At 42.2% G+C, this 17,149-nt stretch overlaps 1 protein-coding gene across 2 annotated transcripts; it reads right to left on the bottom strand.

Annotated features, from left to right (window-relative positions):
* Window positions 1–235: 235 nt before the first annotated feature.
* Window positions 236–16,689, bottom strand: OPTN (optineurin). Of its 2 annotated transcripts, none has more exons than XM_083859467.1 (14): window positions 16,590–16,689; window positions 15,780–15,956; window positions 13,896–14,098; window positions 11,552–11,707; window positions 10,455–10,531; window positions 8,295–8,429; window positions 7,077–7,158; window positions 5,718–5,833; window positions 4,895–5,044; window positions 3,841–3,934; window positions 3,018–3,176; window positions 2,218–2,348; window positions 1,421–1,500; window positions 236–1,258 (listed from the first exon to the last, which is right to left on the bottom strand). In XM_083859467.1, the coding sequence occupies exons 2-14, from the start codon at window positions 15,943–15,945 to the stop codon at window positions 1,137–1,139; spliced, it is 1,671 nt and encodes a 556-aa protein (XP_083715593.1). In that variant the 5' UTR covers window positions 15,946–15,956; window positions 16,590–16,689; the 3' UTR covers window positions 236–1,136. The 2 variants fall into 2 exon arrangements, with proteins under 2 accessions (XP_083715593.1, XP_083715592.1); XM_083859466.1 differs by having other exon boundaries at window positions 8,295–8,426; window positions 16,590–16,665.
* Window positions 16,690–17,149: the final 460 nt, after the last annotated feature.

The raw sequence follows: 17,149 nt of genomic DNA on the forward strand, positions 1-17,149 counted from the left end.
AGAATCCAGAGTCTGAAAGTGATAATTAGAACAACACCAACAACAAGCAAAGTAAAAAAAAAAAAATCACTCAAATTACAATGGCAAAAGAAGGGTTGTCTCCCTTTTGTTGAGATAAAAACACCTGGTAGGACAGGAATAGAACTAATCCACTACAGTTGTTTCTATACAAGCTTTTCAGACATAGGAATTTGCAATCCTGTTTCAGTCTCTGAAGTATTCACAGGCACAGATATAAATTTATAATTGTAATAGATTTATTTTGATAGGGAAAATCCACTATACTCTTTTTAAATTAGGTTACATCCATCTCAGTGCTTTCTACCACAATACTGTACAAGTTCAAATGCTCTTATTATAATAAAGAAAAATTAAGACAATATCATAAAAATTAACAGTTCTATAAAACCAAGTGATTTGAGTACACCAGGCGCTACATATATCAGACCTAGCTGATCCATTTTAAACCTTATCCACATCTGGCTGAAGCAAGAAGTTACATAAGCCATCAAAAATTTAACATCAGATTAGTATGGTCACAAGGGCAGCGATGAAATGGCCATCTGGAGAAAGAGCAGGGTTCACTTCAAATGCTCGATGAATACAGCACTATTCCATTTTGCTGAAATCTTCTCAAACAGCTTTTTTTGTGTATTATTTTCCTGGTGTATAGTATATAAGAGATGAAGTATTTACAGGCTCACATATATTTGAGATATATATATATGTGTGTGTATATATATATATATATATATATATATTTGATCAGCAAATATCTCATCTCTCCTCTGACTTCAGTGATTCAGCCCCATTCTGCAGAGTAGCCAAACAAAGAGCAGAGCACTTCAGGGGAATGTTCCTGAAAGGTTTCATAGCAGCAGACACTGAGAGTTCTGTAGCACATCCATGTTGTTAATCTATGAAAACTCCTTCCCTTAAAGCAGATTACAACAAGATTAGTGACTACAGGGCAGGGGAAGAGTTTTACCCTTTTCCCATTGAATTAATAAGCAAATGCCTGAAAACCTCCTTCACAGGACATAAGAGCTGAGCATTATTTGAGCAAGAAGAAAAAAAAAAAACCCAAAGTGTTTGGCAGGTAAAGTTCCAGAAGACAAAGAATTGGAGGGCATCACTCAATTAATGCAGTCCATAACGTGAATCTGCAGTGTGTCCAAATCAGGTAGAATTTCTTCACATTTAGGACATGAATAAATTGAAATATTCTGCTGCTCTGGCCAGTCCTGACTATTAGTTCCTGCAAAGCAGAGAAGAAAAATTATTAACTATTATATTATCCAATTTTGCTCTCTGCAGCTACCCAGCTGCCAGAAATAACCATAGGGAAGCTGTCTACAGCCAGGCAAAGCTGGTTTAACCTGACCCTGACCCCGAGGGCTGGAGAAGGTGCTTGCTGTACCTCTTTGGACAAGGTGAGGTGAGTGCTCCTGATCCGGCATCCTGGCTCCGTGGCGACTCTGCATCTCTGCCAGAGAGCTTCTGTGGATATTAAACAAATCAAGGGCTCTGAGGATAGACTCCTGTCAATTGGTCATGCATTTAGTTCACAACTGCTGCTCAGAAACAGGACTTAGAAATGCCACTGCTTTGTGAGATCATATTAGAGGTCTGCTGAAATCAGGGTCATGCAGCTGGATTTGGGCAGCCACACACCTAGGGTTCTAGGGAACACTTCTCTGGAAAGCTCCAAGGACTCTCAGCTGTTCAGGGAAAACTGCAAATTTGCTTTAAGTAGAAAAGCAAGTTATACCATAAAAAGGACACAGTGTACAGTTAATGTGAAATGTAACTTGATTCAACTACCACTCAGAACTGTGTACTCAGCACAACCTCCTGGAGAAGCAGCAAATATCCCTGGCACATACACAGCAACATCAGCTGCAGATTCACAGCTAAAATTGAGGCCAGAACTCCAAGAAACTCACAGGGAGAATTTACCAAGCATGAATCATCCAAAATGAGAACTTACTAAGGCACCCAACTAAGAACTAACACACTTTTACAGAGATTCTACCAGAAAATTGAGAAGTCAGCCAATTAACTTTTTTTTTTCTCCTTTTAAATTCAAATTAAGCAAGAAATATCTGCAAAAGTATTTGCCTTTAGACTGAGATGCTCACAAGACAATGTTGGTCAACACCAGTAAACAGAGTAACAGGACAGTGCAAAGGCAGTTCAGCCAAAGTCTGTTCTCACCGGCCAAGATCTTCAAAGTTTTGCTGCTCTTTTAGTAGGTATGCCAGCTGGACAGCCAACTGCTCCTTCTCCTCATGGATCTTCTCTCTTGCTGCCCTCTCAGCATGGAAATCAGAACAATAAACCTCCATCTGATCAGAGAAATGGAATCAGACTGAAAATTAACTTTGACTGAACCATATTTGTATATGTCAAAATCACAAATCTGTATCATAATCTGCATCTACTCAAAACATGCACACACTGCAAAGCCAAGACCTGCACTTGTCACAAGGTGAAGGAGACCAACAGTTTCTGCACTCTGTAAAAAACACTCCAATGTCTTACCTGGGACACAGGTATTGCCTCTGCTGTACAGAGGCACAGACAAGCAGTGAGGAGGTGACTTGACTGATTACACTGACAAATCTGGGGTTCTGATAATAGAACCAGGCCAAGATGCCAGTTCTGTGCCTTAAATGTGAGGCAAACCCTTTTTAGTCACTTAACACATGCTGGTTTGAGTAAAATCATTCCTAAAATATATGCAGTGATTCTTAAGCCAGTGGTTTTAAATACACATCTACTCCCAATTTCTGTTAGTTGTGCCAGACTTCAGCATACACAGTTCCTCCTACAGAGCCCTAGAATATAGTGGGTAAAGGCTCTGCAGGGATCTGCAAGGCAAGCCAAGCATGGGGAATTATGCTTTGAAGTTGAGAAAATGTATTCAGCATTTCAGAGTGAGCCATTAAATGCCTCCTGGTTTCTGAATATTGGGTGGGGAAAGTAGCCAGTTTGAGAAGAAGAAGAGCTGATACCTGAGCACGGAGCACAGACATCGTTTCAAGGTCTTCCTCTTGCTTAGCAATTTGCTGCTTCATCTCATCTATCTGGAGCTGCTTTGCAGCAAGGGCTTGTTCTGCCAACTCCACCTTTGCTGTCAGTTGTTCCACCACAGCTTTATCTACTCTGTCCAGCTGCAAAGAAGAACAGTGATTATGAGATGAACTCTGAATATGACCCTTCTCCAAGTGAAAGTTTGCTTCTTATTCCTCCTGTCCTTGGAAAAGGTTCCTATTTTGGTCACCAAAGGAACTTGGACTAAGACAGCAGTGGTGACTGATATTTTACCTTAAAGATTAGTTTTGAGCTTTCAAACTACATTGTATCAAGTTGAAAGACAACCCCCTAGTGGACACTGTAAAAGACCTTTTCCTAGTTTCTGAAATGACACAGAACAATATGGCACTTCCATGGTGGTTCAGGTCCTAACAAGACCTCACTGAGGCAGGCATTCTATTTAAGAATACAAAAATGTTTAGAGATTTACCTTCCCACAATTTTATAAATGATGCTGCAGGAACACGGATGTATCTATCACTACTAAGGACTGGAATCTATGCTGCACTGCACTGCAGATAAGATCTTACCCAGAAAACACCATGGAAGTACTGATGTGTGGATAAAAGTTTTCTGTAACTGACAGCACAGGATCTATGTTTATCAGAGCAGTGCTGCTATGTTGCATGTAATTATGGAGAAAGGATGACAGTTGTTTCCCACCCAAATTTGATCCTAAAGATGTTCTTTCTTCCCCCTCAGTCCTAATCAATTATGATTTTCTTCTTGTGATGAGTTTACCTCTTTGAGTTTCATTTCATCAATTTTTTTCATTGCCTCAGTGAGTTCTGGAAGAAGTTTGCTATATGAATCCTGCAGGTTATTGTATCTTGCCCTGTTTATGACAAGAAAAGAGATAAAGGTTTGAATCAATTCTTTGAAATCTAAATAATGTTAGAGCTTTTAAAAAAGCCACTACCAGCTCCTTGCAAATCAGCCTGCATTTCTGGTGAGAAAAAGTCACGCTCCATGTCTCAATACCTCACTTCAAATGAGTTGTGTGCTGCTCTACCCATGGATTGAGTGCAAACCAATGTTCTTACTGATCATCTGCATTTCATACTGAAGAATCCATCACTCAGTATTTTTATATGAAGCTCACAAATTCTGTTCAAAATGTAACAGCCCTTTTAGGAAGACATCCAAGTCTTGACTCAGGCTTCAAATGAAGGAGAACATCAGAACAACCAGACATGGACTCCAAAGATAATGAGCAGCTTCTGCAGCAGCTGAAGACATGCCCTTCAGGAAGTTCAGCCTCTCTGAACAGCCTGGACTGACATTTTCACACTCCTTACATGGACTGCACATGAAAGGGAGCAGGCAGCCAAAGCAAACAGCCTCTCTTTACCTCAGCCTCAGCACACATTTGACTTTCCTAGTGCATACATATTGTATGGACTGCAGACCTCTTCATTAATGTCACTTTCCCAGCACTGTCACTGCCTGACTTGTCCCTGCCCTCCAGGACGTGTCTGCATTTACCCCTGCTAGGCAGTGGCACAGCTGTTGTCACTTCTCCGCTTCCTCCACTTGTATGTTACACCCAGCTCTATTCCACCTTTGACTTTATGGTTAAAGGAAGATACAAATCAGAGTTGACAGCTCAGGTATTCCTAAGTGAGAAATTCAGTAGATGAAAGAATAAAGGCTTCTACTTCATAATCTACAAACATAGCAGAGTTTCAAAGCATGCAGGACACAAAAGATTCAATTCCCCTTCGGCCAGGTTCCCTTGGACTTCACTTCTTCACTGAAAATACCTCCCTGGAATACAAAACCAAGTCATACTTACTTTTCTTCATGTGTCTTGGCTTGTTCCAGCTTGACCTCTGCCTGCATGCTCTCCACCTGAAGTTCCAGCTTCTTGACGGTGTATATTAGCTGCTGCTTCTCCTCCAATTCTGATGCAGCAACCAAGCTTTTTCTTTCCAGTACCTGGCACCTGATAGAAAAGAAAAAAAAAGTTGATCTCTTTTGTTCACCCTCTCCTGATGGATATTCCCTATGAGGCATAGCAAAGCAAAAAGAGTATTTGTATGGTTCACTTCAAAGGCTTATTTTGATGAAGAACATGGAAAGACAAAAATCTGTTTATACACAACTATCAGAAAACAAAGCTATAGAAACCAGCACTTACTTCCTTACTATTATGAATCTCCAAGAAGTGGAATTTGACAGGAAACTAAGCAAAAAGCTGAGGGTCTTGTAACCACTTTTATAACCTACACAATTTTCTTCAAAAGCCCAGACAGCTCATGTGAAAAGGTTATAACCAAGTTCATTGGCTTTTTCCCCTAAGGCCAGAATAGGGATTGATTTATGTAGGACAAAACAGAAAAGATTTTTCTTTACATCATGAAGGGTTAAAACCCAAATCTTATAATTCAAGGCACTGAGGTTCTATTTGTAGAACTAGGTTGACAGCTCAGATTTTCTGACAATTGCTGTATTTCTGCACTTCACCACTTACAAATAAGGACCATTCTTTTACAGCACTTCTATGAAACAGTTATTTAAGTTGATATTTGTACAAGTGGTGAGTTTCCCAAGATGGGAGTTGTCATAAAAGTATGTACTGGATGTCATGACAGAGCTTTTGCTCTTCTGAGCCTTACTTTTCTTGAAGTTTCTTCTGAATCAATTCTGCTTCTTTTAACTTCTCATGGGCTTCCTGAAGCTCTTTAAACAGAGCACAAACTTGCAGATTCAGGGTTTCTACTTCACTGCCAACCTTTCAGAGAAAAAATTATGAAAATTACATATGGACAATTCAAGATAGTAAAGTTACAGGCTGAGAAAGATAAGCAGTCTCACTGTAGAAAAAACAGCCTAAGTAGTTTGCAAAGTTAGACTCTATACTTAGTAGTAAGGCCTCATCTACAAGGCTTTACAATTATTCCACACTGCACCTCCCCATTGTTCCACTAAAGATCTACATTTTACCACAGAGGCAAGTAACATGAGCTCTGCTGACAAGAGCCTCTGAAAAAACACAACAGTGAACATGGAACCGGCTGCCAGCACAAGCACAAGTGCTGACCTCAGTATCCACTTCAATGAGGAGTGTTGGGCACAGGCTGTAACTCAGGCAAAGTGGAGATAAGAGCACTGGAAAACATTAATTAACCGAGACATCATCTGCTTTCTCTAGAAAGGGCACCTCTTGACCTACAGACTGGTCTTGTTTAACCAACCCAGCCCTAAAATACTTGTCCTGACCTTCAGAAAGGCACAGGTCTCCAGCAGGTCCCATAGCCTTTCCAAGTCCCATGCAGCACTTCAGAAACTCACACACCTCACACACAAGCACTCTTAGTTGACTGTATTATGCAGTTGCACTGAACCAGCATGGACCTCCAAGGCTATGGGATTGCACTCTCACTTCACACAGAAGCTTACAGCTGCAGGCACAGAAGTTAAAGCATCTGACTGGAGATGAATCCCAACCTCATTCTTTTAAATCTTAATTAAAAACATCAGGACTAAGTTTTTGCCTGGAACTGTGTCTCAATCCAAGATAGTTACACCCTGCCATTGTAATCCCACTGAAAACATGAACAAATATAAAGCAGGTACCATATGAGCTCTACATTTCAAGTCTGTTTTACAGTATACTGTCACTGGATTGTGATCCAAAAGCTGACCTAGGCAGCAGTGAGGAAATTCACACAGTCTAGATGATTTCTGGAGCTAGAAATTACTGTGTTTCCCTCTGTTTACTGGGCATGGCCAGGGCAATGTGGTACAAATACAATATGTCCAGCCTCCCAAACACTTGGCCCCCAGTCCCACCCCTTTGCAGTGGCTGGTGTAATTTGGAACCACCTCTAAGATACATCAAAGTTCACTTCCATTACCTTTGCAGGAAAATTTCTCCTTGCTCCCTGACTGCAAGTGGAAATCTAGACCCTGAGGTTGGTGACCTCAACAGGTCAGCTGTATGCTGTTGTATCTTGGTGAGGACAGGTACTTACAGCTTCTGAACTCTCTTCTTCCTGTTCAGTTTGTGTCCCACTCTCCTGGCAGTTTCTGGTCTCCTTCTCCAGCTTTGACAGTCTGGAAAAGAGTTAAGGAGCCAATAATGATGAATTTGGTTTATATTTCAGGTGAGATTGTGACTATACAAGGATTACATGCAAGTGATGTACTCTCTTTGTAACACCACATTCACAAAAAAAAAAAACAAACAACCAAAAACCACAAGGCAGAATGGAAAGCAAAGACATGCAGGAAGGCCTGCACAATCATGGGGGCTCTTGAAGAACACAGGACAGTGTGTACATTTAATTAAAATGGATGTGTAAGTCTGCAGGTGTGGTGAAGGTCATGACATTCAGTCCAAAGGAATTGATCTTTGGTACAACCCAAAACTTCCAACTCTTTGGAAATAGGTCACTCTGTTCACTGAATCCAGTGATTAATATTGCCTCTGTTCTCCTGTGGTATTTTCAGGGGCTGAGGTTTCTAAGAATTGTTTGGTTATGGCTCATTATCTCTTCTAGGAAGACCAAATAGAAGCAATTACTGTGACACAGTAGATAATGTCCAGGAAGTTTTACTCTGTCCCTCTGAAGTGGGGATCTAGAACTGCTTGTGGAATTTGCCACTCCTGAACAGTCGTGATGATTTACACCCACAGAACTGAGCTGAGACAGACTCTCATACAGGTCTCTCTCTCTCTTAGAAAAGTTTGGAATTAAACTTATTTTAGACATTTCTAAGGAGCTTTTGCAAGCTCACACACTGCTAAATGTAGCCTGCCAATATCACGAAGAGGACTATAATCCTGTTTTAGACATAGGGATTTGGTTAAGGCCCCACACAGAGATGATTCATACAAAACCAAGTAACTGTGGAGGAGTGAATGGAGAGAACAGCCTCAACTAGTCATCCTGTCTTTCTGAATAACCCAGGGATAGTTCAAATCCAAGAGGAAATGGGTGATTTGCCTTGATCTGTGGTGCTTCAGGAAATCAAAATAATAATAAAAGAGATTTCTTTTGTCCATGGAAGAGAACTGTGGTTTATCCCTACACAGACAACCACAAAATGTTATTACAACCTAGTGCTCAGAAAATTCCTCATCTAAATCATACTGATATTTCAGCTTGTTGCTGATCATTCAGAGACTTGGTAACTGAGCAGCCCTGAAATAAAACAGCTCCAAATGTTACAGTGCAGCTAATTCATACCTTTCTTTGTGATCCTGCAGCTCCTTCTCAAGATTTTCCCTCTTCTGAGTTTCATTTCTAAGGGAGCAGAGCAGCTGGCTGACAGTTAGCTCCTCAGACTCCAAATTCTTAGATTCATCTGCAGATTTGCTCCTGCTTCAAACCAAACCAGATGTAAATAACAACAGCTACCCCTTTAGCAGAGCACTCCCTTAACCTTAATGCTGGGATCCAGTCTGAGAGGCCACCATTTCCCACAGTGCTGGAAACCACTGAGCAAAGGGCTCATTCCCAATGGCCAAGATCAGTAGCCCCAGCCCCTATTGTGCAAATGAAGGGCATAGGCAGTCCCCTTCCAGCTGAGGGAATAATTTAGCACTTAAGCAAGGAAAGCAAAAGCAGTAATGACAATACACAACCCAATGCACTTATTCTGACCTATTCTGCAGCCCTTTGTGCAAAATGCTGTTGGTCTACTCCTACAAACAACATTTTTTTGCAATAAAGCACAGAATATTTCTTATCTTTGCCTCATTCCTTTAGGGAAAAGAAAGCATATCCCATTAAAAATGGTCATCAGAAATCACTTTCTTTTTCAGAAAAAAAAAATCTCTTTAATGTTTCATCTTCCTCACATTTCATAGCTCTTTTCAAAATCATATTATGCTACTGTAAACTGAACCAGAACAAATCCAAAAATAGTGATAAAATACTGTATTCCATTATATCCATTTTTATGGCCATCAAGACAGAAAGTCAAAATCTCCAAACTGTATAGAAGACAGGCAAGTTAGACTGTACTTTTTAGAGTCTCAGCTGTAAAACAGCATGTGTTAAAAATTCTGCTTTTGTAGTTCAGAAAAGAAAGCAAAGCAAAGATTCTTCTGTGTGCTTCTGAGAGCTAGAAACCTCTGGTGAGCAAAATTCAATACCCAAAAGACAGTGTTCAGCCAGGATATTTTAAGGAGATAACTTTTATCAGGGGATTTTTACTGCAGTTCTACCCTTACAGAAATAAATCCATCCTGAGTGGATCACATTTCTTTGAACCTGTTAACAGCACCCATCTAAAGTTTCAGCGCTGGACAAAGACACGTGGTGACACTGGGAATACTTGAAGAGGTACGTATGCACCCTGTTCTTGTGGATATGGCCCAGATTCTCCTCCAAAGGTAAGCAAGTTCCACAGGGAATGTCTTGTCATAATCAGTGTTCTCACAAGCCACAACTAACAACAGGCTTAATACTTGTGGTTTGGTCTGTGGTCAGCAACCCTTTCAGTTTTGTTCACAACTGTAACACCCTTTTTTTTTTTCCTCCTTCAGCTTCTTATCTGCATGGTGAAGGACAAGTTTCTGTGATATTGCACTGAAGCACTGTTCTCCCTTGCAGTGACATAGGATGTGACAACATGGGGCACACCTTTCTGGCCTGCTTTGTCCTCAGCGTTTTCCATATCCTTCTCTTTCAAAAGCAAAGGAACAAAGTAAATAAAAGTTCAGCCAAAACCATCAGCTGCTAAACTGGGCAGTATGCAAAATGGAAAGTTGAACAGTATCAGATGTCTATGTCCACAAGGAGTAAAGGTTCAGCCAGGGGCAAGAAAGTCCCTTGTGTCCTGGAGCTGATGTAAAGATCAAATTTTGAGAAGTAACCTGAACAGAATGCTGGCATCTTTGACCCAGTAACCTGAAAAGTAGGGACCATATTGCACTGTGTGTCTACCCCATCATGGATACACTTCATACTAACCACACACAAAGAGGGTCAGATCTGAAAGACTACAAGACCTCTGACTCTTACCAATATCAGTACAATAGGGTAGAGGACAGATGCTCTATTAGATGGTCTCCAATGATTAGGAGGGAAGAAGTCTCTGCAGCCTCTATCTTTGTCTTTTCTTAAAAGCCTGAAGGGTTGGCAAGTCAGAATGTCCATAAATGCCTGGCCAACTGGCCAGAATATACACTCCCTCTTGTCAGATAGTAAAAATTGGAAGGAAAAATGTCAAAGAGCTGAGGGCCTTACCACATGCTAGGAAGGTAGAGCTACTGCAATGGAGGGGTGCAAAGCCAAAGAGGATTTTCTAGTGCATTCCTCATAGAAAGAGGTTCCCTTACATTGAAACCAAAACCCGAGGCAGAAGTCTGAACCACACATATCACACAGGAACCTACGTACATGTAGACAGCAACATTACTGGGCATTTCATCACTATTCTCTTGATGTTCCTTTGCAGTTCTATTTATTTCCCCTTCCTAGGAGAGAAAAAAAACACTATTAGCTCAGTATTTGGACTAGGCAGGTCAAGGTTTTATTTATTTGAGTTAAGAAACGAAGAAAAACAGGGAGAATTTCTATCATGGCAATACAGATAAATAAAAAAACTCCTACAGATTATCTTCATGTTTGGAAATTCTTAATTTAAATGCTTCACATGCCTTTCCCTGTATCTCTTCCAGCTTGATTAGAGAACAGGAACAACAATGAGATCCACCCTTCTCCATTCATCAGCAACTTCCACATCCACTCTCCCCTGTGGAGATGACTAAGCACCACACAGCAAGTTAATGGCACTGCAAGTGACTTTCAATATAAGCCTAGAAATCACTCTCCAGCCTCCTAAAAGAACCACTCTTCTTTTCCACTACAAACTCCACTCCTTGATCTTTGCAGCCCAAAGGAGAATTCTTCTAGCAAATAAAAAGGAGAATGTACCCCTGAGTTTTCTCTGACAACTCCAAACAAATTTTAATTACATTTTTAAAATTTCTTGTTGCATATCTACTCTCCAGAGAGAGGATGTGGGGAATAGATAGATAGCAGAGGTCTGAATTTTCACATTTCAGTTTGCCTGTGAAGATTTTCCAGATACAAGAAGAGCAAAAAAAGTGCATTTTTATGCCTCTAGAGAATACTCTCTGCAGTTTTGCACTTAAGTTTTGTTTGCCTGCATCTCTACTTATCTGTCAGTAGGAAATAAGCCCCATTCTCAAAAGAAAATGCCCCATCTGTGCATAGTACTGATGTTCCCAGAAATTCCAACTAAGACAAGACTTAACATTTTAAACTAGTGCAATAGAGGCTATGAAATTACTTTACTTAGAGCTTTAAAGTGGAAGGACAAAATCTAATTCCAAGTCCTTTACCACCTTTACACTATCTTGTAACACACAAGTGCTCTACGGTAGGTAATGTAAGAGACCAAAGAATGACAGAATTATTTAGGCTGGCACCTGGCTGCAGGTTACTGTGTTCCTGTTATTCCCTTTACTTACATTGATCCCAATCTCCACAAAGGAATCCTCTGCTGAGATGTTCAGCTTGACCTGCAGCTCTGAGATGATGGCGAGCAGATCTGCCTTCTCAGCCTGGAGCCGCTGCACCTGGGACTTCAGCTGCCTCACTTCCTTCTCGGGAGCCAGGCTGCCCTCCTGGGACAAACACACCCTGCATGAGCTGACCAAAAGGGATCACCAGCCAAGAACCACACAGCCTGAACATAATAGTGTCCTACATCCCTTCTCTTCTGTTCAGGCTTGCCTGAAAAATCCCATAGTACAACTCCTAAAATATGTTTTGGTTCACTAAACAGCAAGAAGTCTAAACTGTGAAAGCAAGTGAATCAAACACTGGGCATCCCACTGCTGGAAAATATGGGAATCGTTCTCTGAATGCACAGATAATTAGGATGAAAATTTTGCCTGAATCTATGCCTTTTGCTACCACACAGGGTATCAGCCAACCTCCAGAATGACTACATTTTTTCACCCATATCCCTATTCCTCTTTTCCCAAATCTAACCAAGGGGAAAAAAGATCACTGGGCAGCCAGCTCACCCACACACCCCATTCTTAGCCTTTCCCCACCATCTAGCTTCTTTGTACCCCATTTCCATGTATAAATCTTCCCAATTCCTTGACCTTCATAAAAAGTCTCTGTTACTCAGAGATTCTCCCCAAGCTTCTCTCCTTCCAATCACAACCATCTCCTTTGCCTTCTGCCTTTTCCATTTCTCTAGGTTTCTCAAAACCCTCTCTTAAGCCTATACATAACCAGCAAGACTCATTTTTTCCCTCTCCTTCAAATGCTGCTCCCCATTATGAAACTGTCCCTGTGAGTTTGTTTCTTCCTCGTTTTGTAACCTGAGCTTCCACCTCCTGATAATGCCTTTATTACACCACATACCATCAATGCAAATTCTGAACAATTCCTGGAGTCTGAATTACGTTCTAAACTATGTTTATGCCAAATCTCCAAATATGTTGACAGTGTCTCATCCCACAATACCACTCCGCCCCTCTGACCTGCTGCTGCCCCTGATTTTGTGCTCATACTCAAAGAGGATGCATTTAGAGTCAGTTCCAGGGAAGGAGAGATATTTTAGATTTCTCAAGCAGGCTGGAAAACTCTGGCAACAGCATACTTTAGGCATTCAAAGTACAAGGAGTTCTACAACAGATAGAAGGATTATAAATCCTCTATTTTCCCTTAAGAAACATTGCAGATATGAAATTATGAAATTCTATACGGTTTATGAAATCCTGAGTTTTCCTGACAATCCTGAAACACAACTTTCAGTCTGTAAAGATTGTGTAAGTAATACTTACACAGTCACACTATTTAAACATGACCTTCCTCCCCTTTGCATGTTCTGAGCTTACTGGCCAATTTTGATTTATGCGCTGAAACACTTCTTACAGAGTTCCATAAAACAGTCAGGAGAGGAAAGCAGAGTCTACTAGTAACTCTGTTGAGAAAAAGGTTAATACACTCATCCTTCATTAGACAACTGAGAATCTGATTAAGAATCTGTTGAACCCACATGGGTCCTGGAGGTACCAGACACCAGAATGCATCAGTTTGGCTCTGCATGGCAATTCTTCAGTAACTTTTCATACAACTATTTGGGACACAAAGCAGGTTTTGTTTTGATCAGCTTTGCCCACAGATGGCTTCAGAACCACCTGCAAAATGTTGCCTGGCTACTGTGCAGCCTCCTGCAACATTAGAAATGATCTGTAACAGAGCCAAAGGCAGGACACAGAGAGAATGCCCAGTCAGGCTCAAATGGAGCAGCAGAAGCACAGATCTAATCTGACCTCAGTAAAAGAGCTTTTATAAAAGAAGACTGATGTAAATAAAAATAGATGGCACATATTTTTTTTTTTCTTGTTTACATGTCAACTTCTCCCTGGAAACATAATACAAAAAGCAATTAAAGGATCACAAGAGACAGATAATCTAACTAGTAAAGGGATGGATAAAGTAAAGAGACAGCCAAGAATAAATGAAAAATTAGCAAGAAATTCTAGTTCTTATTAATTATGTAAAAAAGTTGAATTATTATTGTTTATTAAATGCTAACAAAAAAAGTAAATTATCTCGGGTGTTGTCTCAGTAAATTATCTCAGCCATAATTTTCTGTTACTCCACTCTGAAAGGCCTCACTTTATAAAGCAAGTCAGGTCAAGACCATTTCTTAGAGCTAAGGATAAAAATGGAGATTTTAACAAATCTTGAAACCATCTCAGTGTGATGAATCCCAGAACCATAGAAGAGACTGAATGCTCCAGACTTTTCAATTCAAAAGCATGTTAATCTAACCTATTCCTTATTTACCATTTCAGCTCCTTCTTCTCTTTCCTTTAAGCTCTGAAGTTGCTGCTGTAGCTGTTCATTTTCAATGCACTTGGCCTGCAAGCACTGCTTTGCCTCCTTAAACTTCAACTCATAAAATTCTCGTTCTTCTTTCTGCTTTTCTCTCCAGGTGGAAAGTTCCTCATATCGGTCCTTCATGGCTTGGTTGTGCAACTTCATGGCTTCTAAATGGTGGCCAGAGAGAAGACATTGAATCACATTAATCCTCTGTCCATGAAACAGCAGATTTCCACCACACTGAGCTCAGCATTCTTCAGCATCAAATGGGTTGGCAATAATTGGGTATGAAATGTGAGCCTCTGTCTGGCGTACCTTAAATACCAGGCCAAACCTAACCTTATCATAGTCTGTTAGCACTATAATAAATAGCTGGAAATCCACTGCTGAGATCACATGCCCACACACTCACTGACTTCTTGACTTTTTTCCTAAACCAAGAAGCCAGAAGGATTGTTCACAAGAGATACTCAGTATCCTGTTGAGAGATACTTGGTTTCTTGCTGTGTGTGATGTTTATGTGATCAGCCCAAATGAAACTAAACTGAGCTACTAAAACTACTGAGATCTGGCAGGGAAAACATCCTAGACTGGTAAATTACTGCATGGAAGCAGATGCTATCAAATCAAATATGCCCAACAATGCTCTCCCCCAACATTTGGTAAAGATTCCATTGCAATCACTGAAAAAATATACCAAACAACAGCCAAGTCAGTTCCCTGTAAGTAACAAAGTCAGTATGTAATAATATCAGTCTTACTATTGCAAAATGCTTACAAGATTTTTAGGCAGAATCAATGAAATTATTTTAGACATGCTTTTTTTTAAAGTAAACAACTCAAAGCCAGTTGCTTAAAAATCCTTGATACTTGTACTTTCCAGTAATTTCCATTACATCCTGGTGTCATATGATAAACTACCCATACATCCTTCAGATTATAAAAAAAAATATAGTCTGGAGAATGATTCTGCAAGTTATGGGTTACAGCAGCAGCAAGTATGTCCCAGAACATTATCTTCTATAAGACCTTTTAGCAAAATACCAGAGGTACTTCTACAAACAACTTTCCTGCTAGATTCCCATGAGACAGAGAACTTGGACTAGGTCCAAAAATGATTCAGGAAGAATTTAAACACCAGTGTAAAATCACAATTCAGGAGATACGTGACTCCATGCTCTGCTGTCATAAACAGTGAGACACCTCTGTCTTCTACACAGAGAATTCTCAGATCCCCTGGGTTTTGCTCTAACCATTTAAAGAAAAAAATAACTGACACCTAAATTCCATATTCAGAAGTAAATCTGTCTCACACAAAGGACTTGAATCATTAGGAATTTTCAGGGAAGGCTAGTGGTTTCTCACAGATGTACCCTGCCATAGCCACCACTCCTTTCTGAAGTATGGAAAGTTCAGTACCCACCCCTCCTAATACAGCTTTGGCAAAATGTTTGTAATGGAGCCAACAGTTCTACAATACAAACCAAAAAAATTTTTCAGAGGTTGATGAGCAAATAACACATCATAGGAAGGGATTTTTCATGTCACCTTCTAAAGTACACGGTGCTATACCACTTATATATAAAACTCTAGAGCAAGTAAGTCACCCTTCCATTGGGCTGTTCTCCCCCTAATCTACCACACCAACTCAGTTTGATGTCTGCTACCAAATATCCTATTGATGTGTCTTATCAAACTGGCCTTGTCACGTGCAGAGTGGTTTATACAGCGAATGCTACACCCAACAAGGGCAAACAAACACAGAATTCATACTCATAGGACAAAACAAACCCTTCAGAGGAGACTCAGGGCTCTTGAATTTTAAGACCAGCTCACGTGCACATTCACCTTTTAACTCATTGTTCTCGGTGATTAGTTCTTTCATCTGCTGCACCATCTCTTCGGGGGTGTAGGTGTTGAGGGCTGGGGCAGCCACACTGTCCACTCCATTTTCCATTTTACTCTTGGAATGCTCTCCATTTTCAGCAGGACGGCCCTTCAACTTGCTGGACATCTCTGAAGCAGCTGTTGCAAGGTTTGCCAAGAGAAAACTTTCAATTTCTTGCCCAGTTATAAAGAAAGCATAATCACACCCCCATTTTATTAACACGCGCAAGGCACATGCCCTGTCACAGCACACAGGCAACTTCAATGCCTCAAACCCCGCTACACCACAGTATCCCTGAGTCTAGGATAATCCCCCATGGGCCTAAAACACATGATCCCAAGGATGTCTTTAGGGCAAACCAACCCTTCCCTGGGAACCAGAGGACACTCCACTCCCTTCCCAGCCCTGACAGCGCTCGGGCCCCGCCGCCCGCCCGGCCCGGCCCTGCCGGCGCCGCCTTTCACGCCCAGAACCCGTTTCCGCTGATTTTTAACTTTCATTTTCGCTTTCTCGTCCCCCTTTTCCCCGTTCTCCCGCACACCCCGCCGCGGTGCCGGGGAGGCTGCGGCGCCTTCCCCCGCCCCTGCCGAGGCACGGCCGCTCCGTCCCTGGGCCAGACCGACCCCGGGAGCCGCAAAACGGCCTTTTTGCCCTCCCTTCCCTCCCGCAGGCCCGCCCCGGATCCGCCGAGTCACCCCCGGGCCAGCCCGGCCGTGGCCGCCGCCGCCCCCCGCTCTGTGCCGGCCCCGGGACCCCAAATCCCCGCTCACCCCTCACGGCGAGCCCATGGCAGCAGCGGCCCCGCTCAGCTGACGGACGGGCCGCCCGCCCTCCCGGCCCTGCCCGGGCCCGCCTCCTCCTCCTCCTCCTCCTTCTCCTCCTCCGCGGGGATTTCCCAGCCCGGCGCCTTCCCCCTCCCGGGCCCGTTCCCTTCTCATTTCCCCGGCTCCCCCCTGGAGCGGCAAGGTCGTGTGGGGGGCGCTGCCCCTCGGGGAAAATCCCTGCGGGTGGATGAGGCTGGAAAAGGCCTCTGAGCTTTTCAGTCCGGTTTGTGACCGAGCACCGCCTTGTCAGCCAGGCGATGGCACTGAGTGCCGCTTCCAGACTTTGCCTTGCAGTCACCTCCAGGGACAGCGGCTCCTCCACCTCCCTGGACAGCCCGTTCCAAAGTCTAATCACCCTTTACGTGAGGAAATTCCTCACAATATCCAGCCTAAACCTTCCCTGGAACAGCTTGAGGCCGTGTCCTTTCTGGGGGCAGAGCCCGACCCCCACCTGGCTACAATTCCCTGCCAGGGAGTCAAGGTCACCCTTGAGCCTCCTTTTCTGC

This window comes from Zosterops lateralis (assembly GCF_965231275.1).
Source record: "Zosterops lateralis genome assembly, chromosome: 4".
Taxonomy (NCBI): Eukaryota; Metazoa; Chordata; class Aves; order Passeriformes; family Zosteropidae; genus Zosterops; species Zosterops lateralis.

Coding starts and splice junctions, on each gene's coding strand:
- OPTN (XM_083859467.1), bottom strand. CDS start 15,945: ATGTCCAGCAAGTTGAAGGGCCGTCCTGCTGAAAATGGAGAGCATTCC. Junction 7,159..8,294: donor CTGCAGGATCACAAAGAAAG/GTATGAATTAGC, acceptor ACTCTTTTCCAG/ACTGTCAAAGCTGGAGAAGG. Junction 1,501..2,217: donor AACTTTGAAGATCTTGGCCG/GTGAGAACAGAC, acceptor TAATATCCACAG/AAGCTCTCTGGCAGAGATGC.